Genomic DNA, 11,210 nt, shown 5'->3' on the forward strand with positions numbered 1-11,210 from the left:
GCTGAGAGAAACAGAGACTGACTTAGGATCAGGGTTTTTATTATTATTATTATTATTATTATTAGAAAAATTCTGTAGAAATGTTGACAGGTGCTATTGCAGCTGCTGACCAACATTTTCCATAACTTTGTAATAATCTAAGCTGTATGAAATGCCTCCATTTGGATGTCTGAACTGTAGAAGAAGGATAAAGTGAACTAGGATCAAAAGATATATTTAAGTTGCTGCCAGTGGCTCAGTGTGGTCACCATGGTAACACACACCTGTGTCTATCACTTCCTGTTTGCCAAAATAAGGAGAGGCAGACAAAAAAGTAGGCTGAAAAGTAGGCCTCAAACAGTCGCTGTCTGAAAACTGTAAGTCAGATCTTACAGTATAGAGTATATTATGAGCAGAAGACTGATGGTCACACGTTCACTTTTATGTTTTTACCATGTATAAAATATAAGAATTTAAAAAATGACTCAACGTTAAGTTTTAAAGAGGAATTCTGAGCTAAACTAAAATAACTATAACTGTCATGATTTCTAGCAATTTTGGGTTTGTTCTTAGTTTAGTTTTGGGTTCTTGTTTTTCCTGCTTTCTTCAGTTTTGTTTTTTCCTTTTGAGTTTTATTTTAGACTTTTGGTTTTGTTCTCATGTTCTGTCTGTCTCTGTCATAGTTTGGTATTTTCAGTTTGTTGTTTTGATTATTGTCTTGTTTCGGTTTATGTTATTGTTTCAGTTTAGTTTTTCCTGTTTATGTTTGCTGTCACTATTCACTCCTCCCCAGTCACTCTTTTGCCTTCCTGCCATGCCCATCTACACCTGTCTCTAGTCTGGTTAATTGCTTCACCTGTGTCCACTTTCCAATCACTTCCTGATTATAAAAACCTGTCCGTTTCTCCACCACCCCGCTGGATCATTGTTGTTTTGTTGTTGCTTGTTAGATGTTTATGTTGCTCTTAGTGTTGCCTTGCCTTGTTTTGTCTTGCCTTGTCCCGCCTCTGTTAATGCCTGGATTTTTGTTAGTTTGTTTTGCTGCCACGTCAGCTTTTTGTTTTCAAGTTTTGTTATTTTAATAAATCAGTTTTTGTTTTTGTAAGGATGAGTCTGCGTCTTGGGTTCGCCACGCTCACACCGCACCTTGACAATGACTTTAGAAACTGGTCTGTGCACTCTGCTCTCTGTAGGGAATTGAGAGGAAACCATAAGTATTACAGCAGTGAGAGATACTCTGGGTAAAAGGAGGCAAAAATATCAACAGCTTGATGTATAATTTGTGTCAAGCTCAAAACATAATTGTTTGGAGGGGAAACTTCTTGCAGTTTTTTGATAACTTGTCTGTACCAAAAGACAGAGCACATGTTTTATGTCGAAGCTGTGAGGCGTGAAAACAAAAAGTTACACCATTGACACATCTGTACTTCTCTCATAGGTTTTCTAGTTTTTTATTTTGACAGTGTGTTTCCTGTGTTTCAGGGGAAGCCATATGTGTTTGACAGAGTCTTTCCTCCGAACACCGAACAGGTTCAGGTGTACGACACCTGTGCCAAACAGATTGTCAAAGGTGAGCTCAGTTCCAGTCTATGGTACAGGCTCCAGTTCTAAGTGTCCAAGTGTCAAAATGTCCTGTTTCCTCATCATTGGATGTGGACTTTGTTAATCCGGATGATGTCCAAGCTGGCACGGCATCATTTCTGTCATTAAGTCCTGTTCAATAGCCTCAACAAACTCTTCCCACACTTTTTTGTTTTTTTCTCCACAACCCCTTCAGCTGTGGTTTACTTTGCCTTCTGATACCTGTCAGCAGCTTTCAAAGTCCCACAAGTTAACCAAGCTAGGTGCACATGAGCGTGATCCAGAGGTGACAGAAATAGATGACAAAGGTTGGATTGTAGTCTCTGACTAATGACAAAATAAACTGTTTAACTGAGATGAAAGAAAATTAGGATATGGTAATATTGTATTACTGCCCACCCATAGTCTGTAGAGGGCTAGGGTAACCTTTTCCTCCTGTTATTGATTGTTTGTCAGAACAATATTGATTCACTTACAATAACTCTGCAGGATGTCAAACATCATCCACAAGCAAAAACAAACAGGAAGTATTAATTGCTCTTAAAAGCACAAAGTTTCAAACTGTTTCCTTGCATTTGTTGAGTTTATGGTTTGTTTATATGTTGGATGATTGTGTGATTTCTATGTGTGGAATGTTTTCATGTGTTTCAGATGTCTTGGGAGGATATAACGGTACCATCTTTGCTTATGGACAGACATCATCTGGAAAGACTCACACCATGGAGGTCAGTGTGTTGGTGTGTAAGTGATGGAAAACGTTTGTTTTTGTGTTTGTAATGTTGTTGTTGTTCTTCAGGGAAATCTTCATGACCCTCATCTGATGGGCATCATTCCTCGAATCGCCAGAGACATCTTCGACCACATTTTCTCCATGGACGAGAACCTGGAGTTCCACATCAAGGTGATAATATCGCTGATATCACACATTATGTGGCTAACATTTTGTTTGATTTTAGTTTCCAACATTAATGTGCTTATATGATCATGAATATTAATCATTCACGTTAGTCAAACAGAAACAGAAAAATCCAACTTATTTTTTCTTTCAGAATTAATGAAAACACTCTGTTTAAAATATTTAGAATTTTAAATGATATTCCTGAAACTCTTAGTTTTTGTTTTGTATTTAAAGTTAATTTGGACTTCTGACACACATCACCCTGCTGTTGAACTGTAGTACTGCAGCAGCACAGCCGTGTACGGTACTTTTCTGTTTCATGTGCCTCCCTGTCTGCAGGTTTCCTATTTTGAAATCTATCTGGATAAAATTCGAGACTTGTTGGATGGTGAGACGTTTCCCATATTTGCAGTTTTTAAAGTCAAAGAGCCGAACGTTTGACCAACGTCCCAGTTTCTGTTTCAGTGTCGAAGACCAACCTGGCTGTTCACGAGGACAAAAACAGGGTTCCTTATGTCAAGGTACCAAATATATATTTGGTATATGTACTACAATATCAGTTTAGAAATATGAGTGATACAATGTCATTTCACAGCAATAGTACTGCTATAACAGTTTACTATGTTTTCCATCAGGGTTGTACTGAACGCTTCGTGTCGAGTCCTGATGAGGTGATGGATATCATTGATGAAGGAAAAGCAAACAGACACGTTGCCGTCACCAGTAAGAAAGAAACACCAACTTCAACCCTACTACAAATGTTGCTCTGTGGATTGGAAACAAAATAGTTTATAGATTTTCTGCTACTTTAGCGTGCTTTTTTAAGTCAGAGTGGTTCCCCCTGTGGACTAAGCTGTAATACTGTGAGTCCTCTGTAGGGTGCTGCACTGACAGGTTTATTTCTGGCCGAGTTCTTTACCTGTGGTCACGTGTCAAACTCTGTTTCTCAGGGACCGATCTCCTGCATGTTTTAGATGTGTTCTTGCACTGAAACACCTGCTTTAAATGAATGACTTGTGGACGTGCTTCTGGAGAACTTGAGGATTTGGTGAGGAGGTAATTAAACCATTTAAATCAGGTGTGTTGGAGCAGAAAAACCTAAAACTTCCAGGACAGCGGAGCCTTGAGGCCTGGCGTTTGACACTCCTGCCTTAGGTTTTCAGCTGAGTTCTCACCTGATTTATTACCTGTTTTTTCCTGCAGACATGAATGAGCACAGCTCTCGCAGTCACAGCATCTTTCTGATCAACATCAAGCAGGAGAATGTGGAGACAGAGATGAAACTGTCAGGAAAACTTTATCTGGTTGACCTGGCAGGCAGTGAGAAGGTGGCACCTCGTCTTTATCTTCTTCACCTCTTTTCACTGCATCAAAGATTCTTGTTTATTGTTGTTTATAATACTATTGTTCTTGTTTACAATTAAGCTAATTAAAAGGAGGCCCAAAAGGACTCCAGAGACCTGATCATCATTTAACATCATCATTTAGTCCCACAGTGGACACAGAACCCATTAATACAACTGAAACTCAACACTCCTCTGTCCCCCACCTGTCCTCTACCTGTCCTCCATCTGTCTCTCACGTCTTCTACTTTCTCCTCACCTATCCTTCACCCGTCCTTCACTCATTTTCTTGTCTCCATTCCTTCTCTTTCTGACACCTTGATGATGTATTTTGGCCCATCAGGTTTGGGTTTTTGATCCTTCAGGTTCAGGTTAGGGTAGGATAAATGTCACCTGTTTGTTTTGTTGTTCAGGTGAGTAAAACTGGAGCAGAAGGTTCGGTTTTGGATGAAGCAAAGAACATCAACAAGTCTCTTTCTGCTCTGGGGAACGTCATTGCTGCTTTGAGTGAAGGAACGGTGAGTGTCCACCAGGGGACTTGATGCTTAGAAGGTTCAGGTGAGATTGGTTGGATTCTTCAGTGTCGACTCTAAAATAGGTTCTGTGTGTCTGGTCTTGGTAAGAATTCAGGCTGCAACCTTCTGAGTAATTTTGAGACATACTCAACTATGCAGGCTCTTTTCAGAGTTTCAGAGATGAAACTATGAACTGGAACAAAGAAAAATGGTTGCAAATGTTTCTACTGACATAAATCAGGAGTCTTTGATCTGACGCTTGAACCCAGATAATAAACTTTAGTTATCAAATGTCTCTGTAGAAAACCCACGTCCCTTACCGAGACAGTAAGATGACCAGAATTCTGCAGGACTCTTTGGGAGGAAACTGTCGAACCACCATCATTATCTGTTGCTCGCCATCTATTTACAATGAGGCTGAAACCAAGTCCACCCTCATGTTTGGACAGAGGTAGAGTACAGGAGTTTTCTCTAATGGGTTTGTGTATTAGCAGCAGTTTGTTGTAGTAGGTAACTCATAAAATCCCAAGTAGAGAGATGGACCAAGAACCAGAAAGAACCTCCTGTTGTTACCAGATCCTGCAGTGTTTTTGAGATGTCCATAGGGTGCAGGCCGGGGCTATGAGCGGGTTTTTGTGTAACAAAAAGGAACAGCTGTAGATCAGATCCTCAGAGTGTAAATCTGAAAGTCTGGAAAGTTTAGTGTGAAAACAATGAAAAAATAAACCCTGAATCTTCACTCAGACTACTCATGTAATAATGAAGTTAACCCGTTTCTTGTATTTCAGAGCTAAAACCATAAAGAATACCGTTTCTGTTAACCTGGAGTTGACAGCTGAGGAGTGGAAGAAAAAGTACGAGAAGGAAAAAGAGAAGAACAAAACTTTAAGCATCATGATCCAAAAAGTGGAGAATGAGCTAAAGCGCTGGAGGAAAGGTCAGAAACATCTTCAGGAGAGGTTTTTGTTTGGCAACTTCAACATATCCTGTTTTTTTTTCAGGTTCCACTTGTTGCTCTGAGTGTTTTATGTGAGACCAGAATGGTAGCTAATGTTGGTGCTGAAAATAAAATTTGGCTTAGAAATTATATCTTGTACCAAAAAATACAACCAATTATGTTGGAACGTGTACTGACAAAGAAAAAACAGGCATCTGTTTGGTCCTAAATATAGAAAAATAAAAAATATCCATCTGTCTATCGGTCCCTCCCTCCATTGTAGAGGTATCAGGATCAGGTGGGAAACCCAGACCTCCCTCTCCCCAGCATTACACTCCAGCTCCTCCTATGGATCCTAAGGTTTTCTTAGAGCAGAGAGGATATATAATCTCTCCAGTGAGTACTGGGTCTGCCCCGGGCAAACCTCCACAGGGAGGCATCCAGGAGGCATTGTAATCTGATGTCTGAATTACTTCAGCTGACTTCTTTTTATGAGGAGAAGCAGCGGCTCTACTCCAGCCTCTTCCTGGATGATGGAGCTTCTCACCCTATCTCCCAGCCTCCCTACAGAGGAATTTCATTCCTGAGGGCTGAAAGAGAAAATACAGCAGTTGTGGAGAGTCAAGGCCTCAGTGGTGCCAAAGGTCATTAGAGCACTCAGTGCTGTGACCCCCAAACTGGAAGAGTGGCTCCAACAGATCTCTTTCCATGACCGAGATGAAACCCAGACTGATCTTCCTTCATCTGAGGTTTAGCAATCAGTTGAATGTCACATCTGATGTCCACCAATGAGTCCTTTGGTTGCTGCTTTGATGGACACCAATGATCTTCTGGAACAGTTCCTGGAAAGTGCAGCTACAATAAAAACCCTGAACATGGTCCATTCAGATTCCGTGTCCGTGACTTCACTAGGGACCTGTGAAAAATTCTCCCAGAAGTGTGAGTTGAAGATATCATGAACATGGGCCACTGTCAGACGGTCCCAGTTCACCCTTAGTATTTGTTTGTGTTTACCAAGTCTTTCCATCAACCTTCTTCACCACCAGACCCAAAATATATTATCAACCTTTAACCCAAGGTAGCGTGGTACTGAGTACACTTATGTCCTGCCCCAGGAAAACCTCCTGCATAGAAGTCTAATACCAGAACATCACTCAGGTTGAGATCAGGGAGGCTGTTCCTCCCAATCACCCCCCTCCAGGTGACTCAAGCACTGAATTTCCCCAGAAGAACAACACCCAACATGACACCCCTTCCCCGAAATCATCCAGAGACTCCAAGGAGTCTGCATAATCTGAACTACTGTTTGGCATAAAGGCACAAACAACAGAACGTTCCCTCCTGCAGTGATGAAGAGGTTTCAGACCTGACTTTAGAACTGATGAGTGAAAAGTTTTACAGATGTGATGAAAATCTGAATCCAGCTCTGGTCCTTTTTCTTTAAACAACAGTTTCTTTAGTGAACCCAGCCTAAGTTTAGATTTAGGTTTTAAATTCCTGTTTATAGGGTTAAGGCTCTGAATAAACATCTGGTTTAAATCTTTCAGGTTCTGATCAGAAGTTTTGTTTGCATGAACTTGAAGCTGTCTTAACTTTAACATTTTTGCTGTTTAGTTTTTGTAGTAAACTCAAACGTTCAAGGTTTATCCCCATGTTTGTGGAAGTTTTGTTTGCTAGATATGCAAGGGGGAGTAAAACCACCAGCTCCTGATCTCTGGTCTCATCTATACCTGTCTAGGTGAGTGTGTACCTGTGGAGGAGCAGCTGAGCAGCAGAAACATGAAGAGCAGCACTGAGACACCAACAGTGATCGACAGCTTGGCGCCAACCACTCTGCCCTTGTCCGAAGAGGAGAAGACTCAGTATGAGACCCTCATCACAAACCTGTACCAGCAACTGGATGACAAGGTGAGTCTTACCTATAGCATCACCAAGATTATGATGACAACATGCTAAAAACTGCTGAATCATGTTTCAGGACGATGAGATCAACCTGCACAGTCAGACGTCTGAGAAGCTCAAACAGCAGCTGATGGAGCAGGACGAAGTGAGTCTCACACCTTTCACCTTCCTCTCAGGGTCACAGTTCACCTGTCCTCACCTGTGTTCCTTACCTGTCCTCACTTGTCCTCTTCACCTTATCTTACATGTCCTGAGATGTCTTCATGTGTCCACGTCACATGTCCTCCTCACCTAATCTCACCAGACCTCTTCATCTGTTCTCCTCACCTGGTCTCATCTGTCCTACTCATCTGTCTTCACCTGGTCTCATCTGTCCTACTCATCTGTCTTCACCTGGTCTCCCCTAAACTTACTTGTCCTCCTCACCTGTCTTGCCCTCCCCCACAGCTGCTGACGTCCAGCCGTCAGGACTACGAATGTCTGCAGGAGGAACTGTCCCGCTTGCAGAGGGACGGGGACTCGGCCAAAGAGGAGGTGAAGGAGGTGCTGCAGGCACTAGAGGAGCTCGCTGTCAACTACGACCACAAGAGCCAGGAGGCAGAGAACAAGACTAGATGCAATGAGCAGCTAAACGAGGAGCTCGCACACAAAACTGTAAGTCCATAATTTACAAAAACAAATCATTTCTGTACTTTGTGGAAAAAAAAATTCAACAGCTTTATCAGGTAGGAATCTCCTGCGAGAAAAGTGGATCATCTGGTGTAGATTCTCAATCATCCATGCCAAAACCAAATAAAACAGAAAACATAAAACTGGACTTCTATTCTGTAGTAGAAAACCTTTTGCTTCCTGTCTGCAAACTTGGGGAGTGAGATTAAGGGCAGCTTGACTGCTAAGTGGTTAGCACTGTTTCCTCACAGCAAGAAGGTCCTGGGTTCAAGCCCCAGGTTGGACCCGGGTCTGTCTGTGTGGAGTTTGTATTGGTTTCCTCCCTCAGGATGAAAATATGCATGTTATGATTTTCCCTTGAAAAGAGTTTGGGATGGGGATAATAACTTCTATAAACATCATATAAGGCATTAGTGATGTCTAACCCTCATAACTTCTGTGTTTTGTTGTATTTTGGTAAATGTGAGCAAATTTTCATTAGCACAGGAAACTGTTGTTTAAATTATAAATGTACCTTTAAACGAGACAGGTGAGTGACCAGGCACATCTCCTTAGACATTTATGTTCATGCTGTCCTAAAAAAGCTCCTGCCATGTAGCAGGAGCTAAAAATGACCGTATAAAAGTAACTTTGGGTCAGGGGTCATGGTTCTTGTGATTTAACAACAAAAACAAAATACAAACAGACTTAAATGGTTTTAAATGTAACATGTTAATTCAGAGACAGGAATTTATATCACATTCACACTGCAGTTACAAGAATGTCAAATAGACAGTAGTAAAAACCCATGAATGACTTCTGGACTCTTCCAACACACTATAAAGGTTCATACTGTCCAAAAACATCTATTATGTGCTGTAATCACAACTGAAGGGGGACAGATAAAAATGTAACCTTTTTTTCAGTTCAGTATGACATTAGGATGGGAAGATATTTGGTTGAAAAGATGTTTGTTGAATTTCTTGGATCGCTCTGTGGTTCCAGGCAGGTCTGGAAGCGGTTCAGAGAGAGTTGTCCACTCTTCAGGAGCTCAGCTCCCACCATAAGAAAAGGTCTGTAGAGATCCTCAATCTTCTGCTCAGAGACCTCAGTGAAGTTGGCAGCGTCCTCGGAACCACCGAGCTCAAAGCTGTAAGACTCTCTACTGTTCTCATTTTTCTGCACAAACACGTCACGTTTTAGCTTTAACAGGTTCATGCTAAGTCTAAAGGAATGTTACTCAGAAGTTGTTGGAAGTAACAGTAGTAGAAAATGTTAAGTTTGAACATTTATAAATAAATTCAGCAGATCTTGGGGCTTTACAGTTTCCATCTCACTGTGTGGTCAGATGGCTGAGGTGAGTGGAGTGATGGAGGAGGAGTTCACCACAGCTCGTCTCTACCTCAGTAAAATGAAGTCTGAAGTCAAATCTCTGGTGAACCGCAGCAAACAGCTGGAGGTCAGCCTGACAGAGAACACCTGCAAGATGGAGGCCAACGAGAGGGAGCTGAGTACCCACCAGCTGCTGGTCTCACAGGTAAAACACAAAACACAGCAGGTCTGATCATCACACTTGCTGCAAATAAAGAATTTACTGTGTGAAGGACGAAAAGTTTTGGTTGTTATTTTTGCTATTTGTTGTGCAGCTTCGGGCCAAGTTGGAGTCTCTGGCTGACGACCTGCAGAAGACGGAGCAGAAGAAAAGGCAGCTGGAGGAGAGTCAGGATGCTTTGATGGAGGAGATTGCCAAACTCCATGCTCAAGGTGTGTTACCGTTGGGGGGTTGTTGGGTTGAGGCCCACAGGCTCTGCTTCCTCAAAGGTGGACAGGGTGGCCACAAAGTTTGCAGCCTCAGTTTTTTAGAACTTTTTGTCAGATGTTTATATGGTATAATGAAGTACAATTATAACCATTCCTTTTAAATGTTTTTGTTGTTTTACTTTTTATCGACAAATATAATCAGTTGAAGCAAAGACTTAATATTTACAGTGTTGACCCTTCTTTAAGACTTCTGCAATTTGTATTTGCATGCTGGATATCAGCTTCTGGGCAAAATCTTGAGTGATGGCAATCCATTCTTGCCTAGTCAGTGGTTGGAGTTGATCAGAGCTTCTGGTTTTTTTTTGTCCACCCTCTTTTTGAGGATTGATCACAGAAAGAGACATCTTGACTCTTGTAATCACTTAGCTAATGCTAATTTTACTGTAAGTAAGTAAAATGTATTAATATAGCACCTTTCATGTTAATGTACCGTACTACAGTCTTATTGCTTTTTGCACAGTTCAGATAAATGGGCCAATCAGACAACTTCTTACTGGTTTACCCACCCCACCCCTTTTTTTGTCATGGTTTACTAAAGATTACTAAAGGTTTCACAAATAACTTATTAGCTTAATATGACCCTGATATGTACGCATATTTTAGCAATATATTCAAACAAATCAGCTTGGGATTTTGACAGCTTAGTGGGATCCCAAAAAACCTAAAAAGGGGTGCATCCAGGCTGCTTGTTGAATAGGCCTGCTGTAGGGACAAGGACAAACTGAATACGTTCTGTGTGTTTTCAGGTCAGATGCATGAGCTGACGGTGATGGACAAAGAGAAGGAGCACATGAGCAGACTGAAGGATGCTGTGGAGATGAAAGTAAACACCAGATTATCACGTGTTCTACAGGAATCCTGATGGGTCCTCAGGTTTTACAGCAATCCTTATGAAACCTCAGGTTTTACATTAATCCTGAAGGGTTCTCAAGTTCTACAGGATTCCCTATGGCTCCACGGGTTATACAAGCATTTTAGTGGTTGCACAGGTTTTACATGAATCCTATGAAACCTCAGGTGTTACAGGAATCTTTACAGATCCTCGTGTTCTACAGGGATCCTGATGAATCCTCAGATTCTTCAGGAATCCCAATGAATCTTCAGCAGTGACGTGCGGTGAGGTTCATGGTTGGTGAGGCACCGACTCCTTTAGAGTCAGATTTACAAATAGATAAACCCAAAAGGGTAGCTTATTCAATTGGCTGCTGGTTATTTCGTATCTTATCAGCGTTCTTCACACTCACTCACTCACTCACTCTCTCACTCTCTCACTCTCTCACTCTCTCACTCTCTCACTCACTCACTCACTCACTCACTCCCTCTCTCATACACACGTGCGCGCGCACTCACGTATTAAAGATAAAATAAGAAAAAATGTTACAATTACCGTTTTGGCAGTCCGATGGAGCAAAACAAAACTTAACGGCTGGCAGCAGTGCACGTGACTGTCACTGGCCTCTGCGTGAAAGGACAGCAGCAACAAGCTCCTGTTGGCTCACGTGCGCCCCCTTCAGTGCGGCAGAGTACTGCCTGCCTCTCCCTTCGCCTTTTCACCGCGGTTTTATGTCCCCTCAGCAAAACTAAAT

General features: G+C 41.8%; 2 protein-coding genes across 4 annotated transcripts in view; both read left to right on the forward strand.

The window, feature by feature from the left end:
- Positions 1 to 11,210, forward strand: part of LOC112451394 (titin) — a gene marked incomplete at its 3' end in the record, with an annotated part of 470,585 nt that overhangs the window by 50,577 nt on the left and 408,798 nt on the right. The window lies entirely within an intron of this gene.
- The window catches only part of LOC108250827 (kinesin heavy chain), a 29,198-nt gene that overhangs the window by 7,343 nt on the left and 10,645 nt on the right, over positions 1 to 11,210 (forward strand). For all 3 annotated transcript variants that reach the window (XM_037976014.1, XM_017440886.3, XM_025002749.2), the window contains exons 2-18: positions 1,462 to 1,549; positions 2,212 to 2,285; positions 2,357 to 2,461; positions 2,798 to 2,846; positions 2,924 to 2,979; positions 3,094 to 3,181; positions 3,662 to 3,786; positions 4,215 to 4,319; positions 4,619 to 4,767; positions 5,105 to 5,253; positions 6,992 to 7,161; positions 7,232 to 7,300; positions 7,603 to 7,809; positions 8,809 to 8,955; positions 9,152 to 9,340; positions 9,450 to 9,567; positions 10,371 to 10,447. In XM_037976014.1, the coding sequence (XP_037831942.1) occupies positions 1,462 to 1,549; positions 2,212 to 2,285; positions 2,357 to 2,461; positions 2,798 to 2,846; positions 2,924 to 2,979; positions 3,094 to 3,181; positions 3,662 to 3,786; positions 4,215 to 4,319; positions 4,619 to 4,767; positions 5,105 to 5,253; positions 6,992 to 7,161; positions 7,232 to 7,300; positions 7,603 to 7,809; positions 8,809 to 8,955; positions 9,152 to 9,340; positions 9,450 to 9,567; positions 10,371 to 10,447 (1,965 nt within the window). The remainder of the gene's footprint in view (positions 1 to 1,461; positions 1,550 to 2,211; positions 2,286 to 2,356; positions 2,462 to 2,797; positions 2,847 to 2,923; positions 2,980 to 3,093; positions 3,182 to 3,661; positions 3,787 to 4,214; positions 4,320 to 4,618; positions 4,768 to 5,104; positions 5,254 to 6,991; positions 7,162 to 7,231; positions 7,301 to 7,602; positions 7,810 to 8,808; positions 8,956 to 9,151; positions 9,341 to 9,449; positions 9,568 to 10,370; positions 10,448 to 11,210) is intronic.

Source organism: Kryptolebias marmoratus, linkage group LG6, assembly GCF_001649575.2.
Source record: "Kryptolebias marmoratus isolate JLee-2015 linkage group LG6, ASM164957v2, whole genome shotgun sequence".
Lineage (NCBI taxonomy): Eukaryota > Metazoa > Chordata > Actinopteri > Cyprinodontiformes > Rivulidae > Kryptolebias > Kryptolebias marmoratus.